The 13158-nt window shown below is 47.2% G+C and overlaps 7 protein-coding genes across 7 annotated transcripts; 3 read left to right on the forward strand and 4 right to left on the reverse strand.

Annotated features, from left to right (window-relative positions):
• Window positions 1-261: 261 nt before the first annotated feature.
• BO94DRAFT_541129 (uncharacterized protein) lies at window positions 262-1029 on the forward strand (the record flags this gene model as incomplete). The annotated part of the gene is made up of 4 exons (XM_025613033.1): window positions 262-468; window positions 493-552; window positions 702-755; window positions 826-1029. The coding sequence occupies 4 exons, from the start codon at window positions 262-264 to the stop codon at window positions 1027-1029; spliced, it is 525 nt and encodes a 174-aa protein (XP_025473056.1).
• Window positions 1030-2109: 1080 nt separating this feature from the next.
• Window positions 2110-3710, reverse strand: BO94DRAFT_591969 (uncharacterized protein; the record flags this gene model as incomplete). The annotated part of the gene is made up of 3 exons (XM_025616135.1): window positions 2110-2523; window positions 2559-3218; window positions 3267-3710. The coding sequence occupies 3 exons, from the start codon at window positions 3708-3710 to the stop codon at window positions 2110-2112; spliced, it is 1518 nt and encodes a 505-aa protein (XP_025473057.1).
• An 886-nt stretch (window positions 3711-4596) lies between these two features.
• On the forward strand, window positions 4597-5234 carry BO94DRAFT_619448 (uncharacterized protein; the record flags this gene model as incomplete). The annotated part of the gene is made up of 4 exons (XM_025616861.1): window positions 4597-4603; window positions 4675-4685; window positions 4841-4903; window positions 4974-5234. The coding sequence occupies 4 exons, from the start codon at window positions 4597-4599 to the stop codon at window positions 5232-5234; spliced, it is 342 nt and encodes a 113-aa protein (XP_025473058.1).
• A 310-nt stretch (window positions 5235-5544) lies between these two features.
• Window positions 5545-6945, reverse strand: BO94DRAFT_561815 (phosphotransferase family protein; the record flags this gene model as incomplete). The annotated part of the gene is made up of 3 exons (XM_025614244.1): window positions 5545-6011; window positions 6069-6499; window positions 6542-6945. 3 exons carry the CDS (start codon window positions 6943-6945, stop codon window positions 5545-5547), a joined length of 1302 nt encoding a protein of 433 aa, XP_025473059.1.
• A 487-nt stretch (window positions 6946-7432) lies between these two features.
• On the reverse strand, window positions 7433-7839 carry BO94DRAFT_580161 (uncharacterized protein; the record flags this gene model as incomplete). Its single annotated transcript, XM_025615306.1, has 2 exons — window positions 7433-7535; window positions 7592-7839. The coding sequence occupies 2 exons, from the start codon at window positions 7837-7839 to the stop codon at window positions 7433-7435; spliced, it is 351 nt and encodes a 116-aa protein (XP_025473060.1).
• A 504-nt stretch (window positions 7840-8343) lies between these two features.
• Window positions 8344-10134, forward strand: BO94DRAFT_580162 (Zn(II)2Cys6 transcription factor domain-containing protein; the record flags this gene model as incomplete). Its single annotated transcript, XM_025615307.1, has 2 exons — window positions 8344-8412; window positions 8458-10134. The coding sequence occupies 2 exons, from the start codon at window positions 8344-8346 to the stop codon at window positions 10132-10134; spliced, it is 1746 nt and encodes a 581-aa protein (XP_025473061.1).
• Window positions 10135-10206: 72 nt separating this feature from the next.
• On the reverse strand, window positions 10207-11261 carry BO94DRAFT_505439 (Kelch repeat protein; the record flags this gene model as incomplete). The annotated part of the gene is made up of 2 exons (XM_025609540.1): window positions 10207-11054; window positions 11102-11261. The coding sequence occupies 2 exons, from the start codon at window positions 11259-11261 to the stop codon at window positions 10207-10209; spliced, it is 1008 nt and encodes a 335-aa protein (XP_025473062.1).
• Window positions 11262-13158: the final 1897 nt, after the last annotated feature.

Here is a 13158-nt window from a genome sequence, read left to right on the forward strand (position 1 = left end):
TAGGAATTCGAGTAAATGCACAGTCATGATTGTGAAGAAGAAGCAGCTAAAGCAAAGACAGTGAACGCTATGAAGTGTGAATCATCAGGGAGGATATGAAAGTGACTTGGTGGTCTCGTGCCTAGCTATCAAGATGATGATTCCAAAGAGTTAGCCAGTAGACGAGAAGATGAATTGACTTCTTACAAAGAAAGAAACCACAAGCGAGAATCTGGTGATCGGATGCTTGTAGTGGAGTAGAGGAAGGAAGCCTCAGGAGTCATGTTTGCTCTTTGGTCAAACGCTCACCTCCTGGATAACTTGATCCCGATTTCTACTCACCGTCACCACACACCCACACCCACACCCACTACCACTACCACTACCACTACCACTACCACTTCCACTGCTACTACTACTGCTACTATTACTACTACTATCACTCTACTATCACTACCACAACCACAACCACAACCGCAGACATGCCTGGTAAGTACCTTCCACCCCAAAAAGGCCCAATCCACCTCACGTATGCCGAACGATACTAACCGAGTCTTTCTAGCCGAAGCCAAGGTCAGTATAGTATCCCCCTCAATACTCCATTTCACCCATTCTCCTCGTTTCCAAAGAACCATAATAATATCCGACCGATTATACAACATTAAATACTATCATCTCACTTGCGAATCACTTGTTTCGATGTCAACTGACACTTATAGCAGGAAGAGCAGCAGCAGGAACAGCAGCAGAAGGGGGCCGGCCCGGGGCCCAACGATGTCAGTGTATACCATTTCTTTCTCGTTACCAGCCACTACTGTAACTTCTGACTGATGATCATGTATGTAGACCGAGGCCGCCGCTGAGGAGAAGAGGTGGCGCGAATTGAGAGATAGAATGTTTGTTGCGGTAGATGAAATCCGCGCTGAGAAGATCAGAAGGGAAGAGATTAAGGAAACAAAGGAGGAGGCCGATGAACAGGTCCAAAATTGGGAGGAGGTGTTGGCGGCCATTGAGGAAGAGATGAAGGAGGTTCTTTATGGAATCCACTGAATTCTTTTTATCTAAAAATTTACAACAGGGTTGAGTTCCCTTGACAAAGGCTATAACTCCTTATGGTAGATTTTGAACCGTAGCAACCAGCCACGGAGTATCGAGGTCATACTAACATATGAAGGAGCAATATACTGATACCCGGAAAATAGTTATATGATTAGCGTGGATATAGCACTTCGGGTCCGAGCCAAGTTTCATATCATCTTGCTACTATCAAAGCAAGTACAGTCTCAAAACTCACAGTGATAAAGTCTTATCAGGTGCACTCTAGTCCTTCTCCCGGATATCTAGCAATGTGCTCAGGCGTAAGCAAAACAGGTAAAACAATGGTAGATTGATTGATCACAGGCCACATATCACGTTAGCAGTGCGCTATAGTAGAGATTATGAATGAGCATTTTGCAATCAAGATAAACGGCAATCACACTTCCTATTGACACATTCCAGAGGTGCAAGACCTTCGATGATGCCGGTAATTGGAACAGTACCAATCGCTCCATGAGAGCGCTCTCAAAAAGGCGAACGTTATCAAACAAACAACTGTCTTCGATATTCACTTTTACTTCCTCGAAATTGCTTCCAAACTGGTTAGATTCAAATAACAAGAACGATTTGATCAACGACAGACAGGTTTCATAGCCTCTTCTGCATGCTTCATCCTATCTTGTGCAATATTCTCTGGTACAGAAGAGTAATTCTTGGTTTCCATGGGATTCATCAACCGATCTCAGGAACCAGGATTGTTCTTGAAAACGAGATTGATTTCGACAAAAGTTCAACTCGACTAGTCTCTGCTGCAAGGTTATAGTGCAATTGTGTCTGCGTTATTTGGATGAAAAGAGGGGTCGAATCATCAATATCCATCAGGCGAAAGGGGAAGAGGCTATAGTTGGAGTCCAAGCTGATGTCCGAACCCTCCAACAACTCAGTTCTTCAGGTCAAGCAGCCAGAAAAAAAGGGAGGGATATAATGTCGAGAGAGGAATGAGGGCTCCAGGCGAAGCGATCCAAGCTGAATTCCACGGAGCAAACGAAAACAAAGGGGTTATGGACAAGAAATAGCTCGTTAAATGTTCATCTAATCCGAATCATTCACGAAAGCCTGCCGAAGGCTTTTGTCGTACTGTTCCTTATCTGAGAGCTTACAACCTACAATATATCCCACATTCCTTCTCCAAAAAAAAGGCATAATCAAGTTGAACTCTTCGATATAGTCTGTGCAGAAGAGTGGCCGGATTTGGTCTTTGAAAATCGTAAATAGACCAGAGGGGCTGGAAAGAGCTAACGTATACCAGAACGTCCCCGTAGTCCACGTTTGATTCATGACATCAGACAGTGATGGCGGGTGGCTATTGCCTGCGAAAGCAACAGGACCGATGCTTTCTTCCTCCATCGCCAGATTGCGCATGAATTCTGTTCTGATCTCGTTATATTCTGTGGGATCTATCTCATCCACTCCCCTGTTTGTAAGCCAGTAGGGTGTGTTCATCATCTCGATTGGCCGAGAACATGCCATTCCAAATCCACTAGGCAGGTTATATGCCAGTCAGAATCAACGAATATGTTGCTTTGATGAAGGTCTGTCAAAGTGAACACAAACGGGCCGCGGCAAAAGTCCCTTTGGAAAAATGACTGAAAGACACTTCGCATTGCGGTGAGTGTAGATAACTGATAGACGCAATCGCCAAGGTTTTGCACGGCGTTTGGCTGGTACCGAAACCGATTATCATGAAGTGTAAGAAGATCCATCAGGTAAGAATCGACGGTTGTATAGGTATAATTAAGGCAAATTCCAGTGGGGATATTTTCATTCTCCATTTGCTGGATTTCAATAGACAGCGGTCGGTTTGCTAACTTCAAAAACCCGTCATTGTCAATGAGAAAGGAACCGATTTTAGGAATGGGTATCCGGCCAATTTTCAAAAGAATCCGAGAGAGATCCTGGAAAAGATTCGTCCGTAGTCGTGAATCATGCTGAACAATAGTCCATGTGTTGGAAAGCATCGCCCCTTGTGTTTTCTCAATGTACTCAATCAAGAGATAGCCAGTGCCGATGGGATTGCCAAGGGTGGCATTTTGGTGGCGAATATAGTTGGTAGGCGTAGACTGTCCCAGCCACTTCAAAATTTGATGACGGAGTTTATACATCCACCGAGTGAGAAATGGCAAGTGTTCAACTCGAGTGAACTACATCAAGTTAGTCCCAACAAAGATATGAATCAGCTATAAACTTACACTTTCGCCGGTGGATAAGGCAAAGCCATACAGCCGTGGAATAGGTACATCCGGGCAATTTTCTTGTAGCCACGCATATGTACCTGCCTCACATCTGACTTTTTCATCACTATTTCCAGGCTGAAAGGCTTCACCGATCCGGTAGGGCAATGGAAGTCGGACGAGGACACAGTTTTGGATGCAGTCCCCAAGAATGATCGGAATGCAAACATTGAAACTTCCATGTAGCCAGTGGTCTGTTTCCACCACGCGGCATTCTGTTCTGGATTTCAATCCCAGATGATGCGCAACAACTGACTCAATCCAAGAACGGTGGGCATCAAGATGAGCGAAGAACCTAGCTTGTTGATGGTAGTATCCTAATTGGTGGAGGACATTTTCCTCTTTCTCCTTGGCGGATTCATAGGTAATCTCGCGTCGAAGAAGCCGTCGCGTTTCAGACATACTGGCGCAATGAATTTAACCATCCATTGTTGGCTAAGGGGGAGGCGGTCTTGTATTCCAAATGGGGGGACTACCACCCTCGTCTACACGTGACTTGCTTTCACACTATTGGATCTTGATCCCTGCATCAATTCTTTTATCCAAAATTATTATACTATTTCTTTAGTATATGTTGTTGATTCACAGTACATTTTCTACCTCCTATGCCAGTAGTCAAGAGGGATATATCCTTTTTGGTCTACGTGGTACTAGTAGCTTTGACATATGATCTACGGTATAGGTATAATAGCGTGATAGTCAGACAGAGTTATAAGAAATTACATATGTGAAGAGAAATTTAGATATAAAAGTACGTTGTAATGGAGCCAATATTAAAGTAGTATATCTTGGTCATGATCCTAGTTCATGTAGAGCTATCTTATTTCTCTGATCTCGTGGGTGAACATAGGGGAGCTAAAGACACCGTATGAAGAAGTTGCATTGCCAGCTGAATCTCATCATAAGAAGGTGTCAGGATCTCCCCCAGTAGATGTCCCGCAAGAGAATCTTTCTCCCAGAGTATGTTTCTCAGAGGATCTTCTCGCCTAGGAGAATACTCAAGTATATCCCAAGTAATATCCCCTTCAATGATATCAGTCATAGTTCTTTCTTTTTAGGGAATCTTTTCAATACCAATTAACCAATCGAGATATTTGGTGTCTGGCTGGAAATTCGCACCTTACAGGTAATCTAACCACTCAGGAATTCGTATTGACCACCCCCACTTCCTTCAACGGCACCAACCCATGCTGTGGACGCTGATCCCGATTTCTACTCACTATCACCACACACCCACTACCACACCACTACTACCACCACTACCACAACCACAACCGCAGCCACAGACATGCCTTGTGAGTACCTCACCCCAAGAAAGCCCAACTCACCTCACATCTGTCGAACCATAGTGACTGAACCGCTCTAGTCGAAAGCCAGGTTAGTATCTTTCCCAGTACTTCACATCTCTCATTACCCTCTTTCCAAAAGACAACAGCAGTGTCAAGCTGAGTATATAACACTACATACTATCATCTCACTACAGCATCAAGCACTAGAGATCACTTGTTTCAGATGCCAACTGACACTTATAGCAGGAAGAGCAACAGCAGCAGCAGGAACAACAGCAGATGGTGGCCGGGCCAGGGCCCGAGAAGGTTAGTGTACACAATCTCTTTCTCATTATTATCCACTATTCTAATTTGTGCCTGATGATGATACACGTAGATCCCGCAGGAGGAGGAAGCTGCCAAGAAGCAGAAGAAGCAGGAGGTGATGGTGAGATTCTTTAAAGCTGAAGATAGATACAAAGAAAGCTTAGTGGAATTAGAAGAGGCCATCGAGGCACGGAATGAGGCCATTGAGGCCATGAACCGGCAAGAGGAGGTAATGGCCCCGGTGGATGAGGCGCTCCGGGGGCTTGAAGAGGACATTGCGGCGATAAGGGCAGAGTTCTGGGAGCTCACTTACGGATATAGTGATGTTTAATTTAGTAACTGATCATCGAACCAAGTCTCTTTCATATGGGTATAACTAGTGTATGGTGTTGGGATCCCCGATGGGCTCCCACGCCGGTAGGCAACGTAGGGTCACGTGACACTCCTCCCTACACCGCTAGTTAGTCCATATAGATGGCCTACGAGGCCCCTAGCTAGATCATCATCCATCTCATTCTACACGGTTGAATCGCCTTAGTAGCCACTCCAACATATGGTGACTTTGAATTGTAGCAATTCAGCCGTTCAGTATATGAGTATATGGGGCTATTTCGAAGTTGATAATTGAAAACAGGAATACTCTAAATCTTGTCCCAAGTATCCAACCTCGGTAGCTTCATTTGTTTCAGCTTTCCCTGAGCAAAAGGCTCCATCGCTTTCTTATCTTCAGCGCTCAAGATGTCCAGCCTCTCCGTACACAGAAGTTTCTCACAATTCTCAAGAGATGTATCCCCACCGAAGAGCCTCGCATCCATCATCGGCCAAACAGCATCAAAGGCCCAGCTCTTCCGTAAACCATAATGAACCCAAAAGTCTCCACTAATCCAACTCTCCCACATCTTCTCCGAAAGCCGTTGATCTTCTTCCAGATCGCCACTCGCTATGGCGACATCCTCGCGATCCTTGAGCACTCGAAGAAATGTCTCGAGTCGGGGTTGGTATTTCTCTTTCCAATCCATGATACCTTGTGGCCATTCCTCGGGCATTTCCAATAGTAGCCACCAGGGTGGAGAGAAGGTATACTCGCGGGGTGCGACGTAAGTGAACTCTCAATCAATGACTGTAATGATCTTCATATTGTCGTCGAGCAAGATATTGGAGGGACGAAAATCGTCGCAGAAGAGCTTGAATGGACCAGTATCATTACTGGTATCAACGAGTCGGGAGTCTTCTGTCAAGTTACAGATGGGTTTCTTTGTGATATACTTTGAATGACAGTCTTCTTTAGAGTCAATGGCATCATTGCGTTGGGTCTGTAAGTGCAAGAACTCGGTCTGAGCTAGACTCTTGTAATAAGATGAAGCCGTTGAAAATGAAGTCTGCGGGAGCATGATAGGAGGGAAATTCCCCAATTGAACCAGCTCATTCATGTTCATAGTCAACGGTCTGCTATCGATATCCCATGTGCCAATTGCCACGGAACCAATCCGCTTGAAGGAGGGCTTAGAGAGCTCTAATAAGATGTCGGCTACTTGGCCGTAGAAGAACTCGAGCTTGGACTCCTCAATATTAGGGTCCAAGAACGGGCGGTCGCTTCTCTCATAGCCTGGTGCTCATGATTGCGTTGTAAGATTTGACGCGTTTGCAATGTACTCCATCAAGATAAACGGGCCCAGACCACCGGGGCTCTGGTCTTTCATGCCGTAGCTGATGACACTGGGCACAGGGATCTTGGTATGTTTTTTGAGATAGGTCATTACGGCGACTTCATTTCGGACCTTTTCTTCTGGAAACGCGACCAGACCAGGGCAAGGAAAGCGTAGCATGGACGCAAAGCCATCCTCGAACTCCATCCGGAAACACAGATTGAATGCTCCCAATCCGGCAGACCGAGTGCGGTCTGTTGCTTTCGTATTGGGTCGATGGCTTTTCATGAACTCCGTAACTGCCCATAGGGTATCAGGGGTTGAGACTTTCTTCTTGAACTCTTCGAGTATTTCGTCACATCGATCCCCCGCGACTTCATCATGATACATTTTCATGTTGATGACGGTAAGCGGAGAGATACAATGGAGTATGGTAGGCAACTAAAGCTTAGAATGAAGAATTAGTCCTTGAGTAAAAGCTATCCCAGGTGTAAGTTAGTGGAAAGTTTTCTCACCTTCGTGGTTCAGACTTCAGATCTGTCTTGTTATGTCTATCCTTGAGATGTGACACGTAATATCCACTTGCAAGGCTGAACATGAAGAGTGAGGTTCCGCATTGATCGCTTCCTATTGGTCTGTTTTCCTCCTACGTTGGGTCTTTGCATTGACGACAATTCTCAATATACGACTAGGGACGATTTTCTGAGACTACTGCATTCACACTATGGCATGGAAGAAGTCGTACTCATACCAAGAATGCCTGATAGCTGCGCACAGAAAGCAGATAGACAGGCATACATCAGACCTCCTAGAATGTTTTGGACACCTCAACGTAGTTGCACACTGCCCACACAAGTCCAGATCATATTCCAGGTCATACAGATCAATAATAAACCGCCACAAGCTCGATGTTCTTCGCAACCTCCTCTCCCCCCTTGTTATACATCGACAGGATCAGTTTCGCGCCCGTCTGCCTTCCCTTGTACCTAACCAGCGCTCACATTAGTACTTGACTAACCTGGAAATGGACATTGAACCATACCAATAATAATAGGTTTCCCTCTCGTTATAGAGAAACTCGACCTCCTTCTCCCCAGGGCTCAATATGACAGACTTGCTCACTGTGCCCTGGGCAAACGAATTACTCTTCGACTTGCCAGACGCATCCCTGGTCCATTGGTGAATAACGGCTACTCCGTCGCCCGGGAGCAAGTTGGTGTCAAAGATCACACTGAATATCTCATCCTGAGAATAAGGATGATAATTGAGCTTGCCAATATAGGCGATCATGATGGCGATTGTATGTAGAGTTGGACTTTGGACTAATAAGATGTTGTGAGGGTGCCTCCAGGTCGGACGATCAGTGGCTCTTATATAGAAGTTTGCTGGATTGAGATCAGCTAGCTATGAAAAAGCTGACATTCTCTGCATGTGTGGATGCTGGGGGAGTCTATGTTCGAACCCACGATTGGATTACCGGTGTCAGTCACTTGATGACTTCTATCGGGAAGATGGTCGCCATTCGCAAGCGAGTTGTCTCGTATCTGACTCCACACCAGTCAAATTTGGAATCTGTCTACTTCTGCCTTATCGTAGGTGACTAAATAGATTTCGTGGGAACCGGCATAGGCCAGTCAGCTCTTCTGTCAGCGAACTGCCCAGCTAGGAACCATGTTGGGGAGTGGAAACGTCGGGGTGAGATTCCCGGCAGTAAGGCAGATTACGGTACCTACGGGCGTAATTTTGAGCCGGCTTCCTTTTTTCCCCTCATCATCGCCACTGGCATCAGACAATATGCCAATGCAGTTGAAGATCCGTCGGAGCCATTCAGGCTGCAGACCATGCCGCAGAAGAGGCAAGCGGGTCAGTACTTCCGGCGTTGATTTGGCATTCTGCTAATATCTACAGTGCGACGAGGCAAAGCCCAGCTGCCGGGCCTGCGCGAGGCTGTCCCTAGAATGCAGCTATGGAGTCAACTTTAGCTTCCGCAATACCAACGGGGTGCAGTTTCTGCAGCATGCTGCATCCCGATTAGATTATCCTTCCAACGGGCCATGCATAATTGGCGTTAATATCTCCAACTCCCTCGGCAAGATTTCAAATGCAGCGATACCAGCCGCGCTTAGCTCTGAGGACAATCTTGAGTTCGGCTACCTCAACCATTTCCGGGAACATGTGCGCCATCTTCTGCCTGCAGTGTCTCCACAAATCGCAGACGGATTCCTTCAGTCTCCTTGTCTTTGGTACGCTGTGCTCTGCATCTCGGCATCAAATCTCTCGATGCTGAATGCGCGAGTTCAGAGCCGCACTCTGGTCGGTAACAGTCGGCGATCTGTGTTCAGCCCACTTGTGAATATTTTGCATCACAATAATGCCCAAAAATATCACAATATGGCGCTCGAGTACTACTCCAATGCCAAGCAAGAGGAGGTCAAGCATCAGGCACCTGCACTCCTTGCTGCACATGTTCTCCTCGCCTATTACCACCATGCGTCGACGGATCATTTGAGCTTCCGGCTGGCGGTCGAAAATTCTGTGCGCTTTGTTTTGCAGAATCGAGCGAGCATAATGGACTCACGCGATGGGGCTGGATCGTTGCAAATGTGGTACCGTCTATGTGCATCCCATCGACCGGCAAAGCCACCTGCGCTGATTCTTGAAGGAGCCGGGGCTAGTATCATTGGACCGAATCCCCTTCCAGATGTTTCTGAGCATCTATACCTTCGCTGCATATTGGACATGAATGTGGACGACCTTATCTACGACATTCTCATCAAGACGCTGGAGATTAGGACAAAATTGGTTGTTTTTCGCAGTGTAGCAGGTAGTTGCCAGATATCTGAGCTGTCGAGTGAGATTGGTAGTCTCGCGTATGAGATCATGAACAAAATGCTCGGAAGACAATGTGTACCGGATGAGCTTACAGAAGCCCGGGAAGGCTGTGTGCGAGGCTCACATTTACTGGCCTTGTTGGAGGTTCAAAAAGAGAGATTAAAGGTGTGGCGATCCAGACTCCACACTGATCGACTGTTCGAACATAATTCGCCTTTTGCTGAAAGATTTCTGACCCATCGAGACGCCATGAACGCCTTGTATTACATGCTCTGTGAAATCACTTTCGTTGAAGCTAATGCGGGTCCTTCATCGGAAGGGACACAGGCGTATTCTGCAAATATTGCCAGTATGGCGCACCATATGTGTCAGATTGCCGGTCAACTGAGTTTCAGTATGTCGAATACGTCGGATGTATACACGCTTAGTGTGGCGGAGGTGCTGCTCCAACTTGCATTCGCCTGCCGCTCTGATGGACTCTTTCACCACATCTTAGATTCCCTCTGGCCGCAGCTTGAGATGGGCGGTAAAGGCTATGAGCACTCCCACTACCCCACACATCTCGTCAAGCGGATTATAGCCCAAGTTGCAGCCTACTGGGAGAAAGGCCGAGCAGTAACTTTTGCTTTGCCGGCAGTTGCAGAAAACATATCGAAACTAAGGCTGCTGGATATCGATCGTCCCGTCGACCTGGTGGTCTGCGGCTATAACAAGGATGGGCAGCATTTCATTGAAAAGGCTCTACTTCCGTAATCATCTGCTGAGGCATGTACAAGAGGCCGTGTACGCAAGAATGCGGCAGAGTATTATTTCCAGCACAGGTCATCAAAGATCAAGCCGCCATACGTCGCCTAGACGATCATTCGACTCGGCGAGTCCACCGTGAACAAGAATGCTAGGCTGTGATGCACCCGGGATCACATCCGCGTCGAACCAACCGCGTCCTTGAGGTGCCTCCTCACTATTGGCCTCGATCTTTGTCCACTTTTGGCTCTCAATATCGAAGATCCACGCGTCTGCAAGCATCTTACCCGCTCCTTGGTGCCCCAGACTACTCGGATCATGCTCCCCAAACATGGTAACCAGACTTGGCCTGCCCGATACCTTGAGCGATAATAGGCAGCTCACACTGCGCGCACTTGGACCTGAGATCCCATCCGCCGAATACATAATAGTATTCCAAACGTTCTTCTCCGGATCAAACACGTCCAACGCCCCTCCTTGTTCTTTATTGCCATCAAATCCATTCATCCGGAAGATCTTTCCCTCGGCATATGCAATCGACGTACCGCCTCTTTCTGGCTTCGGGGCGGGGGCCAATTCCCGCCACTGACGAGTCACGATATTGAACGCCCACAGGTCAGACAATCGGCCTTTCTCGGGACATCCGGCGTGGAGGAAGATTGTGTCTTTGCCATCGTTGGCGATAGCATGGTAACTGCGTCCGACGGGGTACGGGGACTGGGGATCGGCAGGGGTGACCTGGGACCAACCACTGGTAGTTGGATCAAGAACCCAAAAGGATCCTGCTTCTTCGATCGGGGTCATGGCTGTTCCGCCGCGGCCTGAGAATACGTAGACTCTCTTCTTGATGGCAGTAGATGCAGCTCCAACTCGGGGTTGGGGGGTGCTGGGGGCGATCATTGGGGATATCCGGCTGTCTGTCGCACCATCTGCAGACGTTAGCAGTTCCTTTTCTGATCCTAGATACGATGCTCACCACAATCAACAGCTATGCGATACACGGTAGAGTCCACCGGTTCACGGGGCTGCAGCTCCCCGCCATATAGATATGCATTTCCAGCAACAACAGCCAAGGTCTGCGACGACCGCTGGATAGAGGCGTCCGAAAGAAGCTTTGTCCAAACAGCGCGTGCCATTTCTCTTATCTCTTGTTCTGGGAAGGATATTAGAACAGCTTGAAAGGGTCAGCAGAGCGTTTAAGAATTCCTGGAAGGGTGGCCAGGCAATGCATCTCGGGTAGTCGGGAAACCAGCTCAATACAGGCGTATAGAATCCTCCATGTCATGATATTGAGTCTTCCCTTTAATCTGGTGTGGGTGATGTATACTTCGGGTGAACATAACGTAATGTAATAACGGGCGTAAAATTTATCCCAGGAGGGCTTAGCGTCACATCTGCCCCACCGAAAGATTCTGCTGCAGTGGGATGGCTGGATCTTCAGTTGTCGCTCAGACCATGTTATCGTTGGATATACTCGAAGATGGGAAGAAGAGTCTTTTGTGTGTCCCCAGGGTACTTGGTGTATCTGCGGATCTTGATTCACTGGCCATTTTTGGTTGGAGTATGTGAGTTGGTGGGTACACCTAACCTCCAAATCGTTCATACTCAACGCTTTTCTAGATGAGAGTAAATGGTAGGTGAAAAGACAGCATGTACAGTATTAAGGAGCCCAGTAGATCAATGCCGATGACTCCGATTTGTCTTGAGCGCTCTTCAGTGTCAACACGCATGTGTCGACGGGGGGCAAAGTAACCGAGAATAATGAATGCGAGTCGTTGGGTTTGGGATTAGATAATTACTTGAATATGCCCTCTACTGTCGACAAACGATACTCTTCTCGTGATCTAATGGTAGTGTAAGTCCTGGTCTTCTCTGTATACCAACTCGATGTAGTGTCCGAAACGAACGGTTGTAAGAGGTCCTCGAAAGAATTCGAGTTGGAGAAAAGGAGAGAAAAGAAAAGAAAAGAAAATGAAAGAGAAATTGCTCATTAGGCAGTTCATCACAATCATCTACATCAAGGCAGCAAGAATCCAAGCTGAATAATATAGCACTTTGTAGCATGTTCTATAGCGCTCCGGGTGAATCTCATTGGCTCGGACTAGAGACATAGCTTCGGAATAGATGACGCTGGAATCGGACTCGGAATACCCGATTTCAGGCCGCCTGTCACTTGGACAATCTGGACCCCGATCTAGACTACAATTTAGCCAGCAGCCAAAGATCATCTCGTCTTGGCCAGCCATATGTCAGACTCGATGTCATTGTAACCAGGCTACAACCTCAGGCATTGAGTCACAGTATGACTCGGCGCGGCCCAAACAACGCTACCTTCCAAGCCGGTCGAGGCCATGCCGTTTTGATACCCCGATTCGATTCCACCCACTCCAAGTCCAGGCTAGATCGTATCCCAGGCATCAGCCACCACAAACCCAAAATCTACACGCAGGGTGTCGTCATCCCGTTCCGACAAATTATCAGGCAGATATTAACTTCCACTTTGGCGCTTTGTCTTGAGTCAGACACTGACGACTCCGATTGCGGACACCGCAGTGTGTTAGCGCCTCGTGTTGACATTCGTTCACGCCCTTCGCTCCTTGGTATGCGGGCCACCAGAGTGGGTGGGCCATACGGCGCAATGATCTACTGATTGATTCGAGCCTGAAGTCTAAATCAAGCATCTGATGCTGTCAGACCGCTAAGCATTTTCACTGGTGGTTGAGTGGGTCGTGGCTTGGTAAGGGTTTTACTCCGTGGGTTCGGAGTAAATTCTGACGGAGTAGATGATGATGAGTGAGTATAAAGAGGATGGATTTCCTCGAGTTTGTTGGATATTCGATCATCAGCTTCGTTCAGAACATTCAGAATCAGGTACATACTTTGACTGGTTAAAATATCGTCCATCTGTCTTATTTGACTCTACTCTTTCTACACCGGTGAACTATACAATCACCACCAACCACCACCAACCATATTTCAAAACAATCAAAAACCACAGCCATAACCAAAACCAAAAAAATGTCTCCCTCCGAC

Source organism: Aspergillus sclerotioniger (assembly GCF_003184525.1).
Source record: "Aspergillus sclerotioniger CBS 115572 chromosome Unknown BO94scaffold_1, whole genome shotgun sequence".
In the NCBI taxonomy this organism is placed as follows: Eukaryota; Fungi; Ascomycota; class Eurotiomycetes; order Eurotiales; family Aspergillaceae; genus Aspergillus; species Aspergillus sclerotioniger.